The 26,968-nt window shown below is 48.4% G+C and overlaps 1 protein-coding gene across 3 annotated transcripts in view; it reads left to right on the forward strand.

The window, feature by feature from the left end:
- fgf12 (fibroblast growth factor 12) overlaps positions 1-26,968 on the forward strand; it is a 132,828-nt gene that overhangs the window by 45,930 nt on the left and 59,930 nt on the right. The window contains exon 1 of one of the 3 annotated variants that reach the window (XM_033031755.1): positions 12,616-13,052. The exons of the other annotated variants lie outside the window; for them this stretch is intronic. Within the exon in view, the coding sequence (XP_032887646.1) occupies positions 12,854-13,052 (199 nt within the window). The 5' untranslated portion in view covers positions 12,616-12,853. Of the gene's footprint in view, positions 1-12,615; positions 13,053-26,968 lie in introns of those variants that run through there. 3 annotated transcript variants of the gene reach the window in all.

Consider the following 26,968-nt stretch of genomic DNA (forward strand, 5'->3'; position numbering starts at 1 on the left):
AAAGCAACAGAATCAAAAAACACATAATAACATAAACATCCATCACAGTGACTCCTAACATTCCTCATTGAACCATCCTACCAAGGGATTGGACACACTAGATGCAGGAAAAATGTTCCCGATGTTCGGGGAGTCGGGACCAGGGGCCACAGTTTAAGAATAAGGGGTAAGCCATTTAGATCTGAGATGAGGACAAACCTTTTCACACAGAGAGTTGTGAATTTGTGGAGTTCTCTGCCTCAGAAGGCAATGGATGCCGATTCACTGGATGCATTCAAAAGAGAGTTAGATAGAGCTTTTAAGGCTAGAGGAATCAAGGGGGGAGAAGGCAGGAAGGCGGTACTGATTGGGGATGATCAGCCATGATCACATTAAATGGTGGTGCTGGCTCGAAGAGCCGAATGGCCTACTCCTGCACCTATGTCTATGTGTCTTTGTAACGAGAGAGCAGTCCTGAGCTACCATCTACCTCTCGGGAGACCCTCAGATTACAGGGTTACAGGGTTACAGGGTTTCCTTTATTGTCATTCAGACCGAAGTCTGAACGAAATTTCGTGCCTGCAGTCATACATACATACAATACAATAAAAAACAACAATAAACACATATTAACATCCACCACAGTGAGTCCACATAGCACCTTCTCACTGTGATGGAGGCAAAAGTCTTAGGGCTGCAGTCTCTCCCCTCCTCTTCTCTCTCTGCGCTGAGGCGATACCCCACCGGGCGATGTAGCAAACAGTCCCGCGGCTCAAACACCGCGGCCCCGGGGTGGTCGAAGCTGCCGTCCACCAGTCCTGCTGACACAGCCGCTGGCCCGCGGCCGAACCCCGGACTCAGGCCACCGCCGCCAGAACACAGTCCCAGCCACCGGAGCACCGTTCCAGCCCCGAGCCGGATCGCCCTCACGTGAGTGCCGTTACTGTCTCAGCCTCGCGCCAGGCCGCCCCGACTTGGGCGCCGCTCCTCCCTCGGGCTGGGCCGCCCCGACCGGGCGCCGCTCCTCCCTCGGGCTGGGCCGCCCCGACCGGGCGCCGCTCCTCCCTCGGGCTGGGCCGCCCCGACCGGGCGCCGCTCCTCCCTCGGGCTGGGAACGCCGTACCTCCCCGAGCTCGGCCACTCCGACGGGAGCACCGTTCCTTCCTCGGGCCGGCCGTCCTCACGGGAGCGTCACAGCCCCTCACGGAAGCCCCGTTCCAGCCCCGAGCCGGGCCGCCCTCACGGGAGCGAGTCCTGGCGGGCTCTGCCTCCTGAGCCTCGAGGTCGCCAGCACCATTAGGCCTCAGTGCAGACGGAGGCAGAGAAGGGGAATACGACAAAAAAGTCGCATTCCCCCGCAGGGAGAGACAGCAAGCCCCGTTTCAACCCCCCCCCCCCCACCAAAACAGAAACTAAAAAACCAAAACTAGACTAACCAAAAACGAAAATAAACAACACAAAAAAACACAAAACAAACAGGACTGCCGGAGAGCCGCTGCAGCCAGAGCCGCGCCGACACAATGATGGCAGGAGAATGGGGTTGAGATAGGAAAATAGATCAGCCATGATTGAATGGTGGAGTAGACTTGATGGGCTGAACGACCTAATTCTGCTCCAATAAAATGAATTTATGAACTAATTGGCTTCGGAAAAAAGGGGTCAATTGTCCCTAGTGTGTAGGACAGTGGCAGTGTACGTGGTGATGGCTGGTCAGCGCTGGACTTGTTGGGCAGAAGGGCCTGTTACCGCGCTGTATCTCTAAAGTCTAAAGGCTGAACCCTGCGGAGTATTTCCAAGATTTTGAGATTTAAGCATTCAAAGATTCAAGGAACCGCAGGTGCTGGTCTACACAAAATAAGGACACAAAGTTCTGGAGTAATTCAACGGGTCAGGCAGCATCTGTGGAAGGAATTGACAGACCACGTTTTAGGTCTTCAATCTGATGGGAGTGGGGGGGGGGGGGGGGTAAAGATGGTAGGGAGTGCCTGTTGCTCCATTTTACAACTAGATCAAGATGTGGTCCACTGGGAAACGTCTCCTCACTGGAACAACACCACAGAGGCCACAGTCTCTCTCTCTCTCTCTCTCTCTCTCTCGAGCACAATCCCAAGTGTCAGTGAGCGGAGAGATGGGCTGCTCAGCTCTCCCTGCCTGAGCCGCAGCTGCAGGTTTGGGTTGTTGATCAACACGGGTGGAAGACAGCCGTGCAGGTTGCGTTGGAGTGAAGCAGGGTGCTGTCTTTGTGGCAGTGGGATTACGCCACATCCCCCACCCCCTCTGGTACACGGCACCCACCAAACTCGGCCACTCTGCACGGGTTTTAGAACAGGGTTACCCTCCATCAACTGAGCCTGGAGCGATGCAGCTACCTGTCCCAGGTGAGTCCGTCTTGTTTTGTCGTGCTGTAGAAGTAGAGGTGTTTCCATCCAGTGTTATACAGCAACAGAACTGTTCCCACCAGTACTGTACCCCAGTGTTATACAGCAATAGACCCATCCCCACCAGTACTACACCCCAGTGTTATACAGCAATAGACCCATCCCCACCAGTACTACACCCCAGTGTTATACAGCAATAGACCCATCCCCACCAGTACTACACCCCAGTGCAAAACAATGTGGAAGCAGGCCCATCGGCCCACCGAGTCTACGGCACCCAGTGATCACCTATCATTGCAGTTCCTTCCTACACAACGATCACCGATACACCAGTTAAAACTATACACACTATGGGACAATTTAAAACTAAACTAAACACAGAGGGCAGGATGATTGCATCAATGTTACACCAAAGCTACTTTATCAACTTGGAAAGATGATTTGGGCTGAATTCAATCTGTTGTTCCTCAAGTGGACACAAGAGGGTAGCAGAGGTTTAGTTTTGGGTTCCACTTCTTCTTCTTGCGTATGGCGTGCACAGCCTAAAGTTGTAGGACAACTTGTCCTATTTGATCTTATTTGATTGTGCACACTGGGTTGATTGCATTTGTCGAAACAGGGCGGACCACGTGAAGGTTGCAATCTCCCACCCCCGTTTTGGGTTCAACAGATGGTGATATCATGGCATGACTATAAATAGGGAGACACAAGGAACTGCAAGGATGCTGCTTTACCAGAAAAAGACACAATGTGCTGGAGTAATTCAGAGGGTCAGGCAGCACCTTTGGAGAACATGGGTAGGGCGTTTTGGGTCGGGATCATTTTTCCAACAGATGGGGAGAGTCTAGAACTAGAGGTCATAAACTCAGAATTAAAAGACGTTCTTTTAGGAAGGAGATGAGGAGAGACTTCTTTAGTCAGAGGGTGGTGAATCTGTGGAATTCTTTGCCGCAGAAGGCCATGGAGACCATGTCAGTGGATATTTTTAAGGCAGAGGTAGATAGACTCTTGATTAGTATGGGTCAGAGGTTATGGGGCGAAGGCAGGAGAATGGGGTTACGAGAGAGAGAGAGATAGATCAGCCATGATTGAATGACGGAGTAGACATGATGGGCCGAATGGCCAAATTCTACTATTCCTTGTGACATAATCTTGTGAGAGAGGAGAGGGAAAGGGTAGGGCATGAATTGGCATGTGATAGGTGAAAAAGGAAAAAAAACAACAAACTGCAGATACTGGTTTACGAAAAAAAGACACAAAGTGCTGGATTAACTCAGCGGGTCAAGCAGCATCTCTGGAGAACATGGATAGGTGATGTTTCAGTTCAGGACTTGTCTTCAGACGTACTGGAAACCTATCCATGTTCTCCAGTGATGCTGCCTGACCTGCTGAATTACTACTTTAGGCCTTTTTATGATTTAAGAGGGCAGAAAGGAGCTTGTCCAATGTCATACAGAGTGGAAACAAGCCCTTTGGCCCAACTTGCCCACACCAGCCAACATGTCCCACTACACTAGTCCCACCTGCCTGTGTTTGGCCCATATCCCTCCAAACCTGTCCTGTCCATGTCCCTGTCCAAATGTTTCTTAAACATTGCTATAGTGCCTGCCTCAACTTCCTCCTATGGCAACTTGTTCCATACACTTGCCATCCTCTGTGTGAAAAACACAAATCATGCATAAACCAGACAGTGTGCATAAATCATAATAAATTGCAATATAATTTACATAAATCACACAACTTCTGCAAGGCAATAAAAAGAAAAGACGAGTGCAAGAATGAGCAAGACATTAGTGCAAAACACAAGGTGAAAACAAGTGGAAGAGCAGATCTGTAGTGTTCCGTTGCCGAGATATGATTAGGGTCGTGGGGGTCGGCGCAAGAACCCGATGGTTGTAGTAAAGTAACTGTCCCTGATCCTGGTGGTGTGGGACTTCAGGCTTCTGACATCTTCAGCGCATATGATGAGAGTGAACGATTAGAACATAGAACAGTGCAGCACAGGAACAGGCCCTTCGGCCCACAATGTCTGTTCCAAACATGATGCCCAGTTATACTGATCACATTTGCCTGTACATGATGCATATCCTTCTATTCACTACACTGCCATGTGCCTATCTGAAAGCCCCTTAAACACCCCTATCGTATCTGCCTCCACCACCACCACCACCAATGTGTTCCAGGCTCCCGTCACTCTCAGTGTAAAAAATCTTGTCCGGCACATCTCCATTAAACTTCCCCCCTCTCACCTTATAGCTATACCCTCTCGTGTTGGACATTTCCACCCTGGGAGAAAAGTTCTGACCGTCTATCCTCGTGAGTTTAGTTTAGTTTAGCTTAGAGACGCAGCGTGGAAACAGACCAGACAGTCCACCAAGTCCACAAAAACCAACAATCACTGCTACTCTCGTTCTATCCTACACATTATCTATGGTATCCCACTTTCACATCCACTCCCTACACACTAGGGACAGTTTACAATTTGCAGACGCCCAATTAACCTGCAAACCTGTGCATCTTTGGGATGTGGGAGGAAACCGGAGCACTCGAGGGTAACCCATGTGACACAGAGAGAACATGCAAACTCCACAAAGGCAACACCCGTGGTCAGGATCGAACCTGGGCCTCTGGCCCTGTGTGGCAGCAACTCTACCACTGCGCCACTGTGCCGATCTGATTCATCCCAATAGACAATAGGTGCAGGAGTAGGCCATTTGGCCCTTCGAGCCAGCACCACCATTCAATGTGATCATGGCTGATTGTCCCGATGAGTTCTGTACAATCTTACCTCAGCAACAGAACACTATGTATGACCTCTTGCACTACAATAGATTTGTTTTCAAATGCAATTTGTTTCTACCAGCACTATCTTTTTAACTGTGGTGTGAGTTATGCTAATTATATTATAATATATGCAAGTTTATAATTTATGTAGAATTTATGTTTTTGTGTGTTGTCTGGGTCTATTTGCCTTTGATGCTGCTGCAAACAAGCGTTTCATTGTACCTGTGCCTGAGATGTGATCTTGCATTGTATAATTGGCAATTAATTGATTTGGATTTCCACCTAATATGAATGAATGAGGAGAGATTTACTGCATGAGCTTTTATAAACAGAAGGAATGCATGGGAATGGATTTGATGTTTCAAAGGGGTTACAACTTATGTTTCTCTTGGTTAGACACAAGTGTAACTCAGCAGGTCAGGCAGCATCTCTGGGGGAAAAAAACAAAACGTCGCCCATCCTTTTTTTCCAGCGATGCTGCCTGACCCACTGAGTTACACCAGCATTTAATGCCCATCTTCAGTATAAACCAACATCTGTAGTTCCATTCTGCACATGTTTCTCTTAGAGTTTTGCACTGCCCACTAAAGCACTCTGCCACATGACAACAGGCCCTTCGGCCAAACTCATCCTTGACATTGAGGGTATCTACCAGAGCTAGTCCCATTTGCCTGCACTTGGCCCGCATCCTTCTAAACCTTTTCGAACACTAAAAGGGCAGCAGAGAAGCAGAGCTGTTGGAGCTGCTGCCTCAAAAAGCCAGAGACCTGGGTTCGATCCTGACCTCGGACGTTGTCCGTGTGGAGTTTGAACGTTCTCCCCGTGACCGCGAGGGTTTCCTCTGGGTGTTCTGGTTTCCTCCAATATCCTAAAGACGTGTGGGTATGAAGGTTAACTGGCCTCTGTAAATCTCACTTAATGTGTAGGGGAGTTGATGCGAAAGTGGGAAAGTGATGGGTTATCGTTGATTGGCATGGACACGATGGGCTGAAGGGCCTTGTTTCCATGCTGTATCTCTGAACTAAACTAAAAACAGCAGCAGATTTAAACGACTTGGCTGATCCATGTGATCTCAGTATTCCCGTGATTGGTGGCAAGATAGCAAGCACAGCCACCCACACACAATGTTCCTGAGCTACCAAAATGAATTTTAATTATTGGAAAAAACTGCCTGAAAATCGGGTGCTAGTTTGTGCCTGGCTTTGTATGGAGAGTATTGTGGCCTTTAATTACCTAAGCTTCAGACAACATTTCACGAGAATGAAGGGGGTCCTGCGGGGGGGGGGGGGGGGGGGGACTGCAGAAAAAGAAGGGGGAAGCGGGCGAGGGGATCGAACTGGGACCCAGTGGGTTGGGTGTGGTGGCTCGAAGGGCCGAATGGCCTACTCCTGCACCTATTGTCTATTTAATAGGAATCTGAGGGGAGACTTTTCCCACACAAAGCGGGTGGGTATATGGGGCGAGTTACCAGAGGAGGTAGTTGAGGCAGATACTATAACAGCATTTAAAAGACATGGATAGGAAAGGTTTAGAGAGATATGGGCCAAATGCAGGCGCGTGGGAGTAGTGTAGATGGTGATTGGGTAGGTTGGCTTGAAGAGCCTGTTTCATTGCTGTAGGATTCTGTGACTCCAATCACTTGTTTTAAAGCAGGAACAGGCTCATCAGAGAGCAGGAAGTGTGACCAATTTATTAGTTTCAAGCAAGGGCATTCAGCCGATAAAAGTGATCAATGAGAGCCAGAGGAAGGAGTTTTGGGTCCTGTTTTGGGTGCCAGGTTCTCTATCCTACAGTCCCCACCTGTCAGAAAACAGTGGTATTTTTGCCAATTAATATCTAGTCTTGGCTGCGGTAGATCCAAATATAGTGGAATCACTGTCATTTATACCACTGTACTGCTGCTGGTGGAGCTGCTGCCTCACGTGAGCTGGCTTCAGGCCTCATCTCTCGGGTGCAGTCTGAGTGTGAGGAAGCTGTACATTCTCCCTGTAACCGCGTGGCTTTCCTCCCACACCAAAACAGCAACAGGTTTAATTGGCCGCTGTGCATTGCCTCGAGTGCGTAGGCGAGTGGTGGAATCTAGGTGGCATAATGGAAAGTGGGTGGATAATGGGTAAAGGGAAAATCAGTAGTGAATGGAATCTAGCAGTTTGCTGGCATCGAATCCCTGGTCTGAAATGAATTGTTAGATATGTCATGAGAAAAATATGGACATTTTGGGTGAGAAGCATTGATTAATTGATTTAACATTATTGTTCATACAATTTTGACTTCATTACATTTTATATCTTCTGAGATGTTGACTGCACCAATAGGATTATATCCTCTAACTGCATAGGAGGTTATGATTCTGTATGGAAAGGCGGCATAACCTCCTAGCAGGTAGATCTGCTGCCTCACGGTGCCAGAGACCCGGGTTCAATCCTGACCTCGGATGCTGTCCGTGGGTGGAGTTTGCACGTTCTCCCCCTGTGACCGCATGGGTTTCCTGCGGGTGTTCCGGTTTGCACCCACATTCCAAAGACGTGCAAGTGTGTAGGTTAGTAAATTGGCTCTCTGTAAACTGCCCCTAGTGTGTCGGGAGTGAATGAGACAGTGGGATAACATAAAAGTACGATCACAGCTTTTGCTTTAGAACTCCATCCAAGACCGCAGAGAGTTGTGGACACAGCCCAGGCCATCACACAAGTCACAGGCCAACCTTCACGCAGCCGTGGCAAGGCCACCAACATAATCAAGGACGAGTCTCAGCCTGGACACTCCCTCTTCTCCCCTCCCTCCAATTAGGCAGGAGGTACAGAAGTGTGAAAACTCACACCTCCAGATTCAGGGACAGTTTCTTTCCAGCTGTTATCAGGCAACTGAACCAAATCTCTCACCAACTGGAGAGCAGACCTGACCTCTCATCTGTGCCCCCGTCCCACTTAGGAAACCTGAAGTGGCGCAAAGTCTCCAGAGGTTTCCGTTCAGGTTTCCTAAGTGGGACAGCGGGAATAACTCTTTAGAAAACTTGAACCATGTTTAATCAGACTTTTATGGACTTTATCTTGCACTAAACGTTATTCCCTTTATCACGTATCAGTACACTGTGGACGGCTCGATTGTAATCACGCATAGTCTTTCCACTGGTGCACAAAAATGCTGTAGAAACTCAGCGGGTGCAGCAGCATCTATGGAGCGAAGGAAATAGGTAACGTTTAGGGCCGAAACCCTTCTTCAGACTGAGTCTTTCCACTGACTGGATAGCACGCAACAAACGGCTTTTCGCCATATCGCGGTACAGGTGACGATAATAAACCAAAGTAAACTAACCAAGTGTGAACGGGTGGTCGGCGTGGGCTGAAGGGCCTGTCTCCACGCTGTGTATTTCAATCAATCAATCAATAAGATTGATGGAAGATAGACACAAAAAGCTGGAGTAACTAAAAAAAAGCGGAACTCGACCGCGAAGACCCGAAACTCCAGAGATGCTGCCTATTCCGTTGAGTTAGTTACTCCAGCTACCTTCGGTTGAAACAAGCATCAGCAGTTCCTTCTTACACAGATTTACAGACGTGTTGCGACTGCGTGTCTCGTCAGGATCAGCAGTTTGTGCTTGTTGTCCTCCGGACTTTGTGAAAAGTGTGAAGCCCCGGTCACACGACAAAGCAAAGAGTGGACAAAGCCGGAGTCTGGTCCGTGGTGTGCATCTCAATTGAGATTGTCTAGACAGTGTTGGAATGTCCTCTCCGTCGTGCTGATCACATTAGGAATAGGGGAATCGAGAACCAGAGGACATCGGTTTAGAGAGAGCGAGAGAGAGAGAGAGAGAGAGAGAGGGAGGGGGGGGGGGGGGAGGTTTGATAGGAATCTGAGAGACAACCTTTTCACACAAAGGGTGGTTGGTGTATGGAACGAGCTGCCAGAGGAGGCAGGTGCTATGGCAACGTTTAAGTAACATTTCGACAGGTACATGGATAGGGCAGGTTTGGAGGGAAATGAACCAAACGCAGGCAGATGGGACTAGTGTAGATGGGGCATGTTGGGCGGCGTGGGCAAGTTGGGCCGAAGGGCCTGGTTCCGTGCTGTGAGACTCTGTGACAAGTCCACAGGCACCGGCCTTCCCCGTCTTACCATTGCAGTGGTACCCAGTCATACAACACCTTCACACTGGCCACTTGTCACATTCTGGCCTGCTATTGACCCCTGGTACATTCAAGTATCGTCTTCCTTTCAGCAGCCCCTGGCACTGAGGTCCATTTGCTCCCCCTCCAGTCCTTAGGTGTGAATTCACTCGGGTTAGAGTCATACAGCACTAATGGGCGGCACAATGGTGCAGTTACTGCCTCGCCGAGACCTGAGTTTGATCCTGACTACCGGTGCTGTCTATGGATTTGTACATTCTCCCTGTTTCCATGTGGGTTTTCTCCGGTTTCCTCCCACGCTCGTGATTTGTATAATTAATTAGCTTCGGTACAAATTGTAAATGTTGTCTCTAGTGTGTGTAGGATAGTGCTCGTGCACGGTGGGCCGAAGGGCCTGTTTCCGTGCTGGCTCTCTAAAGTTTAAAGTCTAAAACAGGCCCTTCAGCCCAACTAAACATTTCACCATTTACCCTGCATCTGTACACTGTGGACAACTTCATTGTAATCATGTATAGTCTTTCCGATGACTGGACATCACGCGACAATCTTTGTACCTCGCTACACGTGACAATAAAAAAACGAACTAACTTTATCCATAGCGACCAAGTTGCCCCATGTAAACAAGTCCCATTTACCCACATTTTGCCAACAGGCGTCTTAACCTTTCCTATTCATGTACCTGTCCAAATGTCTTTTCAATGTTGTTATAGAACCTGCCTCAACTACCTCCTCTGGCAGCTCCTTCAAAGTACCCACCACCCTCTGAGTGAATAAAGTTGCCCCATCAGGTTCCCATTAAATATTTCCCCCTCTCACCCTAAAGCTATGGTGTCTGGTTCTTAAGTTCCTGAGATGCTGACTGGCCCGCTGAGTTACTCCAGCACTTTGTGTCTTTCATAGGAACATAGAAAAATGTGCAGGAGGAGGCCTTTAGGCCCTTCGAACCAGCACCGCCATTCATTGTGATCATGGCTGATAGTCCCCAATCAATAACCCGTGCCTGCCTTCTCCCCATATCCCTTGATTCCACTAGTCCCTAGAGTTCTATCTAACTCTCTCCTAGACAGTTGATTTGCAGAGGAAGGGTTGAGAGGGCTATGGTCCAAATACAGGCAAATGGGACTTGGCCGGCACGCACAGTCCTTTATCCATTGGGTAATCTTGTCAGGGTAAATCTTCCGTTACCGAGTCGGAATTGTGGGCGATCAGAGCCCACATCCGCCTCCTCCCGTGACCCAGATGTAACTCTCTGATTCACGATTAAAAACTAAACGGTGCTTTCATGCACGCTGCGTCGGTCCTCTGTCAACCTTGGCACTGAGGGCGGCGGAGCGGTAGAGTTCCTGCCTTACAGCGCCAGAGACCCGTGTTCGATCCCGACCAGGTGCTGTTCGTATGGAGTTTGTGCGTTCTCCCTGTGATCGCGTGTTTTTTTTCTCCGGTTGCAAAGGTTCCCCTCCACATACTCCAAAGACGTACAATTTTGTAGGTTAATCGGCTTCTGTAAATTGTAAATTGTCCCTAGTATATAGCATAGTGCTGGTGTCCGGGGTGATCGCTGGTCGGCGCGGACTCAGGCGGCCCGTTTCTGCGCTGTTTCTCTAAACCAAACTAACAAACTAAAGCAATAATTTCCACCCGGTAGATCACAGCAAAATCATCCGATCAGAGTTAAAAGTAAAATATAACTAAATCTCAAAAAGAGTCTGGAGAAATGTCACCTCCCATGTTTGAATCCCAGTTCACCCGAGATGCTGCCTGGACCCGCTGCGTTACTCCAGCACTTGGTGACTTCTCGTAAACCACCATCTGCAGCTCCTTGTGTCTAGGTTTAAGCAATTTTTCAAGTTAGAGACGCGAGGAACTGCAGATGCTAGTTTACAAAAATAAATACACAGTCCTGTAGTGACTTCAGTCTGAAGAAGGGTGCCGATCCGAAACGTCACCTATCCGTTCTCCACAGACGCTGCCTGACCCGCTGAGTCACTCCAGAACTTGGTGCCCCTTTTTCCCCCCTGTAAACCAGCATCTGGAATTCCTTGAATCTTTGAATTTTTAAATCTCCAAATGTTGGAAATACCCCGTAGGTTTCGGCCAGTCCTAGTGAGGCGGGGAGAGAGAGAGAGAGTTGACATTTCGGTTCAATGTCCTGTCCGGCGGTGGAGCTGTCTGACTTGCGCTTTCTCCGTTACTAAAAGCGCTCAGCATCTGCAGTATTTAACTTTGGGGGTTCGTCTTCCAGCGAATTAAACACCCAACGTGTGTATGTATCTCCCTGTGGCGGTCCTTTCCGTCCGCGGACTGTGGTGTAGGGTGTGTGACAGGTTATGTCTATGTGATGGGATCACTGTGTGTGTGTGTGTGTCTGTGTCTGTGTGTGTGTGACTCTCCCAGGCTTCTGTGCTAGAAATCTTATACGTGTCCCATTCTTCCTCGGCTGGCGTGTGCGTGCCTGGATGGGGAAGGAGGGATGAGAGTGGTGAAGAGAGTGGGGGTGGAGAGGGATCTAAGTAAGGAATTGATTCCAAGATTGGGATGAGAATAGTGATTTTTTTTTTTGCCCGGCGCCGCTGCAGTTCTCCTCTCTGCCTTTTGGCACCTGCCTCTGTCACGGTTGCTTCATCCGAATCTCACTCACGTACAATTGCGTAGCAACGCCGGGAGAGAGAGAGAGAGAGAGAGAGCTGCGAAAATAAAAGGGCAAGACGAGACGGGACAGGAGCGGAAAAGCTTTGTGTCGGCAGCGGAGGCTGCGGCACCCTTTCCTTGCCAAGAACCGTCTTTGATTTGTCCAAGATGCCACGGAGCGGCCCACGGCTAGCCGTTTCTGTAGTCGACTTCTGAAACCGGTCCCCGGATTCAATGCGCTTTTGAGGAACTCCGATCTCGGGATTACACCTGGGGCTGCCCGCCATCTGGAGGACAAGAAGTTGGGAGATCTCACCAAACCAACTAGGTCCAAAGGAGCTCAACTGAACCCGACCGTGTCCATCCGAGGTCAATTTAACCCAAGCAGGTCCAAGTGAGGTCTGCTGAACTCACATTGGTCCAACCGAGGTTAGCAGAACCCAACCTGGTCCATCGGAGATCATCTCAATTTAACCAGGTCCACCCGAGGTCCGCCTCGTTCCATCCAGGTGCAGCCAAGGTCTGCCACAACCCCAGGAACTATGCGTGATCCCACCTAGCGGAGTTGCCGTGCCCGGATCGGCGCGGAGGATGTCCAGGGATAGCATCGCTCACACACCCGTGTACACCGCCCCGGACTGCAGCCAGGACCCGCTCTGATGGACGCGGGGTGGGCGCGGACCCTGGGCTAGAGCCGCCGAGGGTTGCAGGAGGACCAGTCGCTGTGTTTTTTTTCTCTCTCTCTATCTCTCTCCCTCTACCGTTCTCTCCGGTCGTGTCCAGCGAGGTGCTAGCCCATGCCGGGGAGCCCACGGGGCGGCTGAAGGGCGGGGGATGTATGCGCTACTGCCTGCTCCGGCCCCCGCTCGCTGCCGCTGCCCCTGCCCCTGATCCAGGAGGGAAGGGAGAAGTGGGCTGTGACCAGCCCGCAGCGGCCACTCGAGCCCCCGAGGTCGGGCCATGGCCGCGGCTCTCGCCAGCTCTCTCATCCGGCAGAAGCGGCAGGCGAGGGAGAACAACGCGGACCGAGTGTCGGTCACCAAGCGCCGGAGCAGCCCGAACAGATCCAAGAAGTCGCTCTGCGAGAGGCACGGTCTCGGCGTCTTCTCCAAAGTCCGCTTCTGTAGCGGCAAGAAAAGGCCGGTCCGTAAAAAAACAGGTGGGTGGGGGCGGGGATGGACAAGGTGGGTGGGGGGGGGGGGGGGGGGGGGTGGTTGGGATGGACAAGGTGGGTGGGCGGGCGACCAGCCCCACGGTTCGGGTAGGGTGGGTGCTGGCCTTGGTGTACAGGTTGCATTGACTTTCCCCAGGCTGGGCACTACCTGAGGTGTACATAGATATACACACAATAGGTGCAGGATTGGGCCATTCGGCCCTTCGAGCCAGCACTGCCATTCAATGTGATCATGGCTGATCATGTGATCAGTACCCCGTTCCTGCCTTCTCCCCATATCCCTTGATTCTGCTAGCCCTAAGAGCTCTATCTAACTATTTTATGAATGCATCCAGTGAATCGTCCTCCACTGCCTTCTGAGGCAGAAAATTCCACAAATTCACAACTCTGTGTGTGAAAAAGATTTTCCTCAACTCGGTTCTAAATGTCCAACCCCTTATTCTTAAACTGTGGCCCCTGGTTCTGGACGCCCCCAACATCGGGAACATGTTTCCTGCATCTAGCGTGTCCTTTCCCTTAATAATGTTACATGTTTCAATAAGATTCCCTCTCATCCGTCTAAATTTCAGTGAATACAAGCCCAGTCGCTCCATTCTTTCATCATATGTCACAAGTCCCGCCATCCCGGGGATTAACCTCGTGAATCTACGCTGCACTCCCTCAATAGCAAGAATGTCCTTCCTTAAATTAGGAGACCAAAACTACACACAATACTCCAGATGTGGTCTCACCAGGGCCCTTTATAACTGCAGAACTCCAACTGCTCCTATACTCAACTCCTCTCGTTATGAAGGCTAACATGCCATTAGCTTTCTTCACTGCCTGTTGTACCTACCTGTATGTTTACTTTCAGTGACAGATGTACTAGGACACCCAGGTCTAATTGTACTTCCCCTTTTCCTAACCTGACATAATTCAGATAATAATCTGCCTTCCCGTTCTTGGCTCCAAAGTGGATAACCTCACATTTATCCACATTATGCTGCATCTGCCATGCATCCGCCCACTCACCCAACCTGTCCAAGTCACTCTGCATCCTCATAACATCTTCTTCACAGTTCACACTGGCACCAGCTTTGTGTCATCAGCAAATTTGCTAATGTTACTTTTAATTCCTTCATATTAAATCATTAATGTATATTGTAAATAGCTGCGGTCCCAGCACCGAGCCTTGCGACATCCCACTAGTCACTGCCTGCCATTCTGAAAGGAACCCTTTAATCCCTACTCTTTGTTTCCTATCTGCCAACCAATTTTCTATCCATGTCAATACCCTACCCCCAATACCATGTGCTCTAATTTTGCCCACGAATCTCCTGTGTTGGACCTTATCAAAGGCTTTCTGAAAGTCCAGGTACACTACATCCACTGGCTCTCCCATGTCCATTTTACTTGTTACATCCTCAAAATATTCCAGAAGATTTGTCAAGCATGATTTCCCCTTCGTAAATCCTGTTGGGCGAGGCTAGTGTTGGCTTGTGTGTGGGTCATATACTAAGGGTGGTCAGCCTGCCCAAGGTGTGTGGCTTGGTTTGTGTCGGGGCTGGTATTGGCTGAGATGTGAGCCCCGCTCTGGGTGTGTGTCGGGGCTGGTATTGGGTGCGATGTGAGCCCCGCTCTGGGTGTGTGTCGGGGCTTGTATTGGGTGCGATGTGAGCCCCGCTCTGGGTGTGTGTCGGGGCTGGTATTGGGTGCGATGTGATCCCAGCTCTGGGTGTGTGTCGGGGCTGGTATTGGGTGCGATGTGAGCCCCGCTCTGGGTGTGTGTCGGGGTCAGTGTTGGGATGGATATGCACCCTGTTGCGGTTTTGGTTGGGTTGGTGTTACAATGGATGTGTGCATTGCAGCTGGTGTGTATGCGTTGCTTTGCACTACGTCTTGTTCAAAAGATGGGCTAGGGGTGTGCCCCGCACTGAAGGTGGTGTGTGCCCCCTCTCCAGGGTGTATAATTGGGACAGGCAACCTCCCTAGAGTGGTCAAATGGGATGGGCAGCTCTGAGCAAGAGGGGTGGTTGTGCAGGGCAAGGGTGTGATGGACATCGGCATCTGTGCAAGGTCTGCCCAACCTGATCCAATCTGGCACAGTGGCACAGCAGTAGAGTTGCCGCCTTTCAGCTCCAGAGGCCCAGGTTCGATCCTGATTACGGGTGCTGTCTGTACGGAATTTGCACATTCTCTCTGTGACCGCGTGGGTTTTCCCCAGGTGCTCCGGTTTCCTTCCACACTCCAAAAATGTGCAGGTTTGTAGGTTAATTGGCTTCTGTAATTTGTCCCTGGTGTGTAGAATAGAACTAGTGCAAATGGGTGATCGTGGCCGGCACAGACTCAGTGGGCCGAAGGGCCTGTTTCCACGCTGCGTCTCTAAACTAAAGCTGAGGCAGTGTGTTGGAGTGGGTGATCAGCCGATCCTGGGCTGGAGATAGCTGGACATCCCCTCCTGACACGTGTAGTCCCAGGAGAGGCCGGGGAAGGTCTACCTACCCCCTCCGAGAGAATGGGTGGCTTGGTAGAGCACGCTGAGGGGTGAGTGTTGGTCAGTGTGTGAATGGAGGAAGTAATATGAGGAAGCTTTATGGTACGGCACTCACTGTTATCACAATACGCAGTGCCTGTTATGTGGGCAGCATCTCATAGGGTCACACTGCACAGAAACAGGCCCTTCAGTGAAACTTACCCACACTGACCAACATCACCTACACTAATCCCACGCCTGCGTTTGCCCCATATCCCTTTAAACCCATCCTATCCATGTACCTGTCCAAATGGTTTTAAATGTTGTGATAGTACCTGCCTCAACTACCTCCTCTGGCAGCTCATTCCATACACCTACTATTTTACACACATAAAATACCCTTTGCATAAAAAAGAGTTCACCTTAAACCTATTTCCTCTGACTCGATTCTAAAGATGTATATCGCGGAAATAGGCCCTTCGGCCCGCCAGGTCCATGCTGACCAGTGCACCCGCACCCATGCACAAGTTTTATCCTACACACGAGGGACAATTTACAGAAACCAAGATACAAACCTGCACGTCTTTGGCGTGCGGGAGAAAACCTGAGCAAAGCCACGTGGTACAGACAGCAACCACAGTCAGGATTGAACTCGGGTCTCTGGCACTGTAAGGCACCAACTCTACTGCTGTGCCACTCTGCTGCCCCTCTGGTTCTAAATTCCCCTACTCTGGGGTAAAAACGGAGCATCTAACCTATCTATTCCAACCCTATGTAATACATCTGCACCGTGTGGGATTGATGGCTCCTAGATTCTGGTCTCATCAACGCATTGGCAGCCGCAGGGTTTATCATCATTGGGGTTGTGTTGAGACCAGGAGCAGAATAGTACTTAAGAAGGAACTGCAGATGCTGGAAAATCGAAGGTAGACAAAAGTGCTGGAGAAACTCAGCGGGTGCAGCAGCATCTATGGAGCGAAGGAAATAGGCAACGTTTTGGGCCGAAACCCTTCTTCAGACAAAATAGTACTTGTCCACTTCTATTCTTATCTGTATGTGGCACAGCATTGCTATCTTTCTGCATTAGTGTTGGCCTTGTTAAATGCGTGGAGACTGGAACCTGACCAGGGTGATAATGTGTGTGGTTTTTGGTTGACTGGTTTATACTGCATTGTTTAAAATGAGAAGGAAGGGAACAAAAGCTGCCTGATGATTGCTCATGTCATCACCAGCATAGGCATGCAGTTGTCAGGCTTGCCATGTTTCTGACCGGAGTTTCTTGTCATTAGTTCTCTGCGGCCAGGTTTAGTTTAGTTTATTGTCACGTGTACCGAGGTACCGTTGTGTGCTATCCATTCAGCGGAAATATTTTGGATGTGTGCTTTGCACGTACCAGTAGTGCAGCGGGTAGTGCTGCTGCCTCTCTGCGCCAGAGACCACAGTTCGATCCTGACCTCGGGTGCTGTCTGTGTGTGGTGTTTCCACACTTTCCCTGTGACCGAGTGGGCTTTCTCCTACATCCCAAAGACGTGTGGGTTTATGGGTTACTTGGCCCTAGTGTGTAGGGAGTGGATGAGAAAGTGGAACAACATAGAACTGGTATAAACCGGCGATGCCAGAGACCCACGTTCGATTCCGACCTGGGATGCTGATTGAGTGGAGTTTGCACGTTTTTTTCTGTGACCTTGTGCTCCTATTTCCTCAACGCGGGTTTTCTAATTTCTCATTTGACAACAGCTGGTAACCTCAGGTAGAGGGTATAGGAATCTGAAAACTGTGACCACTAGGTTCAAGAATAGCTTCATCCTAACATCAGAAAGGCTCTTGAACACTACACAGCACTAACCTCAACTATGAACTTCCATGGACTGTCTGTGGCTGCACTTTGGTTTTTTTTGCACTAGTATTGTGGTTAATAAATGATTGGGGGTTTTTTTAAGATTATCTAGGTGTACTGCATTTACAGTTTATTAAGATGCAGCAAGAATTTCATTTGTAGAAACAAAGAACTGCAGATGCTGGTTCATACCAAAGATAGACACAAAGTACTGGAGTAACTCAGTGTTATGCAGCGTCTCTGGAGTAAAAGGATGGGCGATGTTCAGTTCTGTATAGCTTATTGTCACGTGTAACGAGGTACAGTGAAAAGCTTTAGTTGCATGCTAACCAGTCAGCAGAAAGACAATACATGATTACGATTGATCAATTAACAGTGTATAGATACATAATAAGGGAATGCCTTTTAGTACAAGGTAAAGCCAGCAAAGTCCGAACAAGGATAGCCCGAGGGCCACCAAAGAGGTAGATAGTAATTCAGCACTGCTCTTTAGTTGTGGTGGGAAGATTCAGTGGCCTGATAACAGCTGGGAAGAAACTGTCCCTGAACCTGGCGGTGTGCGTTTTCACACTTCTATACCTTTTGCCTGATGGAAGAGGAGAGAGGAGTGGCCAAGGTGCGACTCATCCTTGATTATACTGCTGGCCTTGCCACGGCAGCGTGAGGTATAAATGGAGTCCATAGAAAGGAGGTTGGTTTGTGTGATAGTCAGAGCTGCATCCACAATTCGCTGCAATTGCTTGTGGTCTTGGATGGAGCTGTTCCCAAACAAAGCTGTGATGCAACCTGTTAAAATGTTTTCTGTGGTGCATCTGTAGAAGTTGGTGAGAGTTGTAGGGGACATGCCAAACCTCCTAAGATTTCTAAGGAGCTAGAGGCGTTGATGTGCTTTCTCGGTTGTTGCTTCAATATGGGTGGTCCAGGAGAAGTTGTTTGCGATATTGACTCAGAGGAATTGGAAGTTTTCAACCATCTCTACTTCGGCGCCGTCAATGCAAACTGGTGTATTTGTACAGCTTCGCTTCCTGAAGTCGATCACTATCTCCTTTGTCTTGCTGATGTTGAGAGAAAGGTTGTTGTCTCGACATCAGGTCACGATGTTCTCAATCTCCTTCCTGTACTCCATCTCATCATTGTTTGATATCCGGCCCACAATGGTGATGTTGTCTGCGAATTTGAAAACTGAATTGGATTTGCACATGGCTGCATGGTCATGGGTATACAAGGAGTAAAGGAGGGGGCTGAGAACGCAACCTGTGGAGCTCCCGTGTTGAGGATTATCATGGAGGGTGATTTGTCCCCTGTCCTCACTGGTTGGGGGTCTGTTGGTCAGGTAGTCGATGTTTCAGGTCGGGACCATTCTTCAGACTCTGAAGAAGGTCTTCAGGATGACGAATGGGCTGGCCTGAAACGTCACCCATCCTTTTCCTTCTGAGATGTTGCCTGACTCGCTGGGTTGCACCAGCACTTTGTGTCTATCTCAAGAATTTAATTGTCAGTTGTCGGTACATATGGCAATGACTTTGGACATTGGACTGCATAGACCCAGTTCCTATGCTAATGTTCACATAATGACTAATCCTCAGCCTGTTTAAAACCATCCTTCCCTCTGTGGATTGGGAATCACACACAGACAGAGCAATCGGTGATAGCAATGTGGGCTCATGAATCAGGCAGCTGCCAATCCATCTGCAATCTACCTACCAAATCATTACGCCCACATCACCCATAACTCAGAAGCTCAGATTTTATTTTGACATTTCCTCCAGTGAAGGAATGTAGGAGATTGTTTTTACTCTAAGTGTGCTGATTATAGTCATGGAGTCATAGAGTATGGAAACTGTCTCTTCAGCCCAACTTGCCCACACTGACCAACATGTCTCATCTATCTGATTCCACTTGCCAGCATTTAGCCCCTATCCCTGACCTCTCCATGTACCTTTCTAATTGCTTCTTAAAAGCTGCAATCGTCCCTGACTCAACAACCTCCTATGCGCCGTTCTACGCACTCACCACCCTTTGAGCTACCCTTCAGATTCCTATGAAATCTCTTCTTCCATCTGAAGAAGGGTCTCGACCCAAAACGTCGCCCATTCCTTCTCTCCTGAGATCCTGCCTGACCCGCTGAGTTACTCCAACATTTTGTGGTGTCTATAGGGAGAGGAAATGGGCCCTTCGGCCAACCCGGTCCACGCCGACCAGCGATCACCCGTTCACTAGTTCTATCCTCCGCACATGAGCAACAATTTACAGAGGCCAATTAACCCACAAGCCTGCACATCTTTGGGATGTTGGGAGGAAACCAGAGTACTCAGAGTAAACCCATGTGGACACAGGGAGAACATGCAAACTCCACACAGACAGCACCCAGTCAATAAAACACTCTATTGACGATTGACCCAGAAGACTATCTGCTGTTTAAGAGATTATCCTAAATGCAATGTATAAGATTTTGAAGGGAAGACACAAGGAACTGCAGATGCTGGAATCTTGAGCAAGACATAAAGTGCTGGAGGAATTAAGCAGGTCAGGCAGCATCTGGGGAGGTAATGGACAGTCGACGTTTCTGGTCCCGACTTGATCTGCTGAATTACTCCAGTACTTAGTGTTTGGAAGCTCTCTTAAAGAGTTCACAAACACACACGTGACCCACATCCCCCTGCCCCAAATGGCAACCAGTGCTCACGGAAGGCTTCCAGAGTCCCCATGGGCACCGCGTGCTCCCTCTTCAGTTGCACGTTGACAAGGACGTAAGCCCGCAAGAGCGGCAGGCCGTTGACTCGGGCAGAATCCTTGACTGCCTGTTGCCTGGCCCAGGAGCAAATCCACTGGGAGAGTCCCCCTCTGACCAACCCTCTCCCCTCTGTACCAGATGACCAATGATCAGGAGCTTGTGGCGAAATGTAGTCAAAACTTAAGGTACTCCTGCTATTGTAGGGGCTTGACAGGACTCTGGAACTAGGGAGTTTAGTGTCCAAATAAAGGGCCGCCGATGGTAGATGGAGACGGGGTAGAATGGGTTCTGCCATGGTGGTGAATCTTTAGAGGCAGTCCTGAATGCATTCACATTTTTTAATGAATGCTGTCACCAGGCCAATAGGGAACAAACAGGAGAACAAAGTTGCAATTCTAGGTCAGGTAAGCCACTATCTTATTGAATAGTAAAGTAGATAGGCCAAAACCTGTACCTAATGGAAGGTAGACACAAAATGCTGGAGTAACTCAGCGGGACAGGCAGCATCTCTGGAGAGAAGGAATGGGTGACCTTTCGGGTCAAGACCCTTCTTCAGACTTGTACCTAATCCTTGCTCCTTTTTTTCATCCCCTTTTCCCTTGCTGATTTATATTGTTCACCTCAGACCACCTCTTGCAAGATTGATCCACACAAGAGTTATAGCTTTAAGGGGAGACCTGATAGAAGTTTATCAAATTAGTAGAGGCATAGACAAGGTAGGCAGAACCTTTATCCCAGGATGAAAAAATAAACAAATACTAGAGTCATAACTTTAAGGTGAGAGGGGCAAAGGTTAAAGGAGATGTGCGGGACAAGATATTTACACATGAGGTGATTGGCGAGGCCCAGGAGCAAACCCAGGGTTCCCAGAACGGACTTGCTGGGGTGGTGGTGGAGGCAGATACAATAGTGGTGTTTGTGTCTCCATTCTGGTCAATGTTGATATGGAGGAACGGACAAGCTGGGGGAAGATAAGGGACAATTACTTGTCTCCTGCACTGCAAGCTCTGGGTGGTGATCAGAAGAAAGCTTTGAATGTGATACACCAACTCTCAGATGATCGCACCATTTCCCCGGACTTTCTTGAGTCCATCTGTTCCTGTTTGGTTGCCGTGACCCCAACTTTAATTGAAGTTGGGAGGAATTTAATTGCCTCAGAGACTGTTTGTGCCTTTGCCAAGAATAGGTGTGAAGTTTCATGACTGTTAGTTTCGTTTTAGTTTGGTGTGATCCCTGCACAGTATAACACTATCCTACACCCACTAGGGACAATTTACTATTTTATCAAGCCAATTAGTCTACAAACCTGCACGTCTTTGTAGTGTGCAAGGAAACCGGAGCCCCCAGAGAAAACCCACGCAGTTCACAGGGAGAACGTACACACTCTGTACAGATAGCATCCAGACTCAGGATTAAACCCGGGTTTCTGGCCCTGTAAGGCAGCAACTCTACTGCTGTGCCACCTTGCTGCCCATTGCAGTGTTCCAAGTATGACATGCATTGTTCTGGTGCCTATGTTAATTACGGTAAGCACTCTTGACTTGACTCTTAACGCTTGACTATGCCAATATGTTTGCAATTCCCCATTTTCCCCCTTTTTACTTTGTATAGTTTGGCGAGAGTGTGGAAACATGCTTTCGGCACACCGAGTCCACACAGAACATTGATCACCAGTTCACACAAGTTCTATATCATCCCGCATTTACATCCTACGCTAGGGGCAATTCACAGGCGCCAATTAATCTTCAAACCTGTACATCTTTAGGACGTGGAAGGAAACCAGCGAACTTGGAGAAAACCCATGTGGTCACAGGGAGAATGTGCAAACTCCGTACAAACAGCACTTGTAAGTCAGGATCGAACCAGGGTCTCTGGCACTGTAAGACAGCAATTCTACCACTATGCCAATGTGTCACATTGTGTTGACATTTTCCCAGGGTGTACATGCCAAAGAATCGAGAGCTTGTTCCATTGCTGCACTGTTTAGTTTAGAGATACAGTGCGGAAACAGGCCCTTCGGCCCACCGAGTCCACACCGACCATTCTGCAACTCTACTGCTGTGCCACTGTGTTACATTGTGCTGACATTTTCCCAGGGTGGAAATGTCATAGACGAGAGGGCCAGTTCCTGTGCTGTGCAGTTCTATGAGAAAGGTCACACATGGAACCGAGGCACCAAATTTGGCTGAACGGGATGTTGTCCGTGCCAGCTGTGTTGATTTTTGCCATTGTGTGTTGCTGGAAGTAAGCAGAAAGCCTTTATCTGCGTTTTACTGAATGCACCTTCCAACATGCCATGCTCTTCACTTGCTTGAATTCCATTAAAGCTCTCAGAATAGAGCATCCCTCTAAAGACCCGACACAATTCTCCAGTTATATAAAACAAAATGATTTTAGACAGGATTCACTCAGACATGGAATGCATTGTATAATTCATTTAATAATCCAAATGCTTTCTAGCAGATAGATGACTGTTAATGCACCACCATTCCAATTTGGCTTCAGTGCTTTGATCAGTATCTGGGGTCAGGTGCATGGCAGTCTAAAGTGCAAAGATTAGTTCTCTGAATGTTTGGTCATTTTTTTTTTTGGACAGCTCGCCCAGCATTTTATTCCAGGTTTTTCCAGAGAGCTGTGATGACCTTTGAACTGCCCCTCCAGATGCAGACCTAGTTTCCCTCTCCCCTGACTCAGCCTGAAGAAAGATCTCGACCCGAAGTGTCACCTATTCCTTTTCTCCAGTGACGCTGCTTGACCCGCTGAATTACTCCAGCACCCTGTGTCCATCTTCGAAGCCCCTCCAGATAGTTGGCTCTCGAACCTTGGAGGTATGAAAACGACATTGAAGAGACATTAGGGCCGGTACATGGATAGGAGAAGGATATGGGTCAACAATGGGTAGGTGGGACTAGTGTAGATAGGGCATCTTGGTCAACATGGACAAGTTGGGCCAAAAGGCCCGTTTCCATGCTGCATGATTCTATAGCTCGCATGTGGACCCTTGTGTAAGTCGGATATTAGATAGGCCAGAAACGGAAGTGCTACTGCGCATGTGTATATTCACTATTCGACGGAGAGACCAGGGGGGGAGCTCCGACACGGAGACCACGGGAGGAGCTCCAACATGGAGACCACGTGGATGTCAGTGGGCTTAAAAAATTGCTTACGCAGGTGCGAGTTTACGTTAGTCGCCTATTACCTAAGTAGGGGAGTGCCTATATTCACTCCTGGTGTGGAGTTTAGGAAATATGTAGTTCATCATCGATGTGATCAGAGGGAATCTCGGGGTACACTGATGTTTTGGTCAGAATCACAATCTTAGCTGTGGTCAGTATGCACTGAATCTTGGGGTACCCTGCGCAATGGTCAATACACACTAAATCTCTGGGTGCACTTGTAGCTGAATCCAGGGTACATTGAATCTTGGGGTGCACTGTAGCTGTGATTGTGGTGGACTGAATATTGGGGCTGTGATCAGTTTAGGGCTACACTGGTCAGTGTACACTGGATTTTGGGGTGCACTGTTGCACTCGGTGTACACTGAATCTTGGGGTGCATTACGGCCATTGTACGTTGTATCTTAGGGTACAATGTTGGTGAGATCAGTGTAAACTGAGTCGGGGTACACCGTTGCATGTTGGGGTGCCCTTACTACAGTCAGTGGATGCAGTATTGTGTAGCCCACTGTTGCTGTGATTAGCGTTGCTATCGTCCTTGACTGCGTTGCTCTGTGTGGATTGAACTCTTGGCTTTGTGGGTTCTGTGGTTAATGTGGCCTTAATATGAAGTGACACTGTTGCTGTATTCCATCTACACTGAGCATTGGGGTGTGCTGAATTAACCAGCGTGTATGCATCTCGGGGAGCAGTGACGTGACCAGTGTTTACTGAATTTGGGGGTACATCATTGCGACAGTTTACAGGATTTGGGATTATTCTGAAATTAGTGTTAATCTACAAGATTGCGGTGGACTGAATATTCGGGCTGTGGTCAGTTTAGAGGTACTCTGGTCAGGGTACACTAAATTTGGGGTGCACTCTTGCGGTCAATGTACACTGAATTTTAGGGTACACTGTACACTCATTGATAATCTCTGAGAAAGTGACATTTACTCATTCATTCAATTGTCCAGCCCACTGCCATATGCAGTCTATTTTTCTTGCCTTCTGCTTCAGTACGATGCAATTTATTTGCAAAATTGGCTCTGATCCCATGGATGTTGTGAATCTGATTTCTGTGCTGGCTCTACGCCAGGTTTGATTGCAAATCCGAAAGGACTTTTTGATTTGTTTTTTCTTCTGCCTTAATTGGCTTAAAGTCTTAAAACGTGTGTTTTTCTGTCTCAGAAGACAGCAAGACTTCGGCTGTGGTTTAGTGCCTGTTTATCACAAAACAAGAGGCATCTCAATGGAAAAGTCTTCTTGACTGTTGTTGTGTGTGTGTATTCACTGATGTTCCCCATCTGCTCCAGATCTGGGACAGTGCAGGCAGCAATTCTCATTCACAATTAAGCTTCTTGCTGTGTTTTTAATCCATCAAAGTCATACAGCACGGAAACAGGCCCTTCGGCCCAACTCGTCCTTGCTGACCAAAATGCCCCATCCAAACTAATCCCATTTGCCTGCATTTGACCCATATCCAATTCAACCTTCGCTATCCATGTACCTGTCCAAATATCTTCTAAATGTTGTTATAGTACCAGCCTCAAATACTTCATTTGGCAGCTTGTTCCACATAGCCTCCACCTTCCGAGTGCAAAAGCTGCCCATCAGGTTCCTATCTTTGCCCTTTTGATTTAAACCTCTACCATCTGGTTCTTGCTTTCACAATTTGCAAACACCAATTATCCTACAATCCCGCATGGGGGCACATCTTTGGGGTTTGGGAGGAAACCGAGGCACCCAGAGGAAATTTTATTCCTATCTATGACCATGAGAGTTTTATACACATCTACAAGATCACCTCTCATCCTCCTGTGCCCCAAGGAATGAAGTCCTTGCCGGCCCAACCTCTCACAATAGCTCAGGCCCTCATAAATCTTCTCTGCACTTTTGCCATGTTATTGCCATCTTTCTTATAACAGGCTGACTAAAACTGAACACAATACTCCAAGTGTGGTTTCACCAACGTCTTATATAACTGTAACATGTCATCCCAACTTCTATACTCAATTCCCTGACTTATGAAGGCCAACATGCCGAAAGCTTTCTTCACCATCCTATCTACATGTGACGCCACTTTCAGATAACCATGTACCTGCACTCCTAGATCCCTCTGCAATACAACACTCCCCAGGGTCCTGTCATTCACTGTGAAGGTCCTGCCCTGGTTTGACTTCCCAAATTGCAACACCTCACATCAGGTGAGGATTTTGACGGGGGTGGTTAATAGAGACAGCAAGAAATTGGAGAGAATTGTGGACGCAGCCCAGAACATCACACAAACCAACCTCCCTTCCCTTGACTCCATCTACACTTTGCACTGTCTAGGTAAGGCTACCAGCATAATCAAGGACCAGTCTCACCCCGGTTACTCCCTCTTCTCCCCTCTCCCATCAGGCAAGAGGTGCAGAAGTTTGAAAACGCACACCTCCAGATTCAGGGACAGTTTCTTCCCAGCTGTTTATAGGCAACTGAACCGACCTATCACAAACTAGAGAACGGTCCTGACCTCCCATCTAACTCATTGGAGACCTTTGGACTATCTTTGATCGGAGTTTGCTGGACTTTATCTTGCACTAAACGTTATTCCCTTTATCTTGTATCTATACACTGTGGACAGCTTGATTGTAATCATGTATAATCTTTCCGCTGACTGGACAGCACGCAACAAAAAAGCTTTTCATTGTGCATCGGTACACTTGGCAATAGACTAAACTAAAAGATTGCCTCCAGATAAGGAGTATATGCCTCTGGGTTCTATGTCCCACAACAGAATTATGAATCTCAGGTATTCTCTCTGGTCTAGACTTGGTTAAAATCATGCAAGATTTCAACGGTGACAAGAAAATGTCTTTCTCCGAGCTAGGTGATGCTCTGAAAATGTCGCGGCATTGTAGCGCTGAAATGATTGCTTCCTGGACTTGCTGAATGCAAATGTATCACCATTTGTTGTACTTGATTCTGACAGCTATCTTCTTCATTTCCCTGCAAGGTTTCACACATCATCCGTGTGCACAGTTAGTCACTGTCTGCTGAAAGACCAAGGGCTTGGTGTGAGTTAGCAGCATAGAGCCAGGCTTTTATCGCTGGGCTTCCCTACGGCGTTCGGGCTGCGTATTCCAGGAACAATTCCACATGTGCATCGCTGTGGCTCACTGTTTATGACTTTCAATGAAAAACAAGAACAGTTTTTACAGATGCTGGAAACCCGAAATAAAAACAAACTCTAAGCAGGTGGGGCAGCGTCTGCGGATGGAGAAACCGCTAAGTTTTCACGTTTCGGTTCCTTTGTCTGAACTGAGATAGAGAGATAATCGATGTAGAACCAGGGAACTGCAGGTGCTGGTTTACAAAAAAAAGCCACATTGTGCTGGAGTAATTCTGCGGGTCAGGCAGCGTTCCTGGAGAACATGGATAGGTGACGTTTTGGGTTGGGACCCTTAATAATAATAATAATGGATGGGATTTATATAGCGCCTTTCTAATACTCAAGGCGCTTGAGTATTCTTCACTCAGCGGGTCAGGCAGCAGAACTGAAACGGCACCTACAGTGCATTCTGAAAATATTCAGACACCTTCACTTTTTCCACATTTTGTTACGTTACAGCCTTATTTTAAATTGGATTAAATTCATTTTTTATATCACAAATTTTTTTTTTAATACCCAATACCCCATAATAAAAAAACAAAAACAGGTGTTTAGAAATATTTGCAAAG

This window comes from Amblyraja radiata, chromosome 13, assembly GCF_010909765.2.
Source record: "Amblyraja radiata isolate CabotCenter1 chromosome 13, sAmbRad1.1.pri, whole genome shotgun sequence".
Classification (NCBI taxonomy): Eukaryota; Metazoa; Chordata; class Chondrichthyes; order Rajiformes; family Rajidae; genus Amblyraja; species Amblyraja radiata.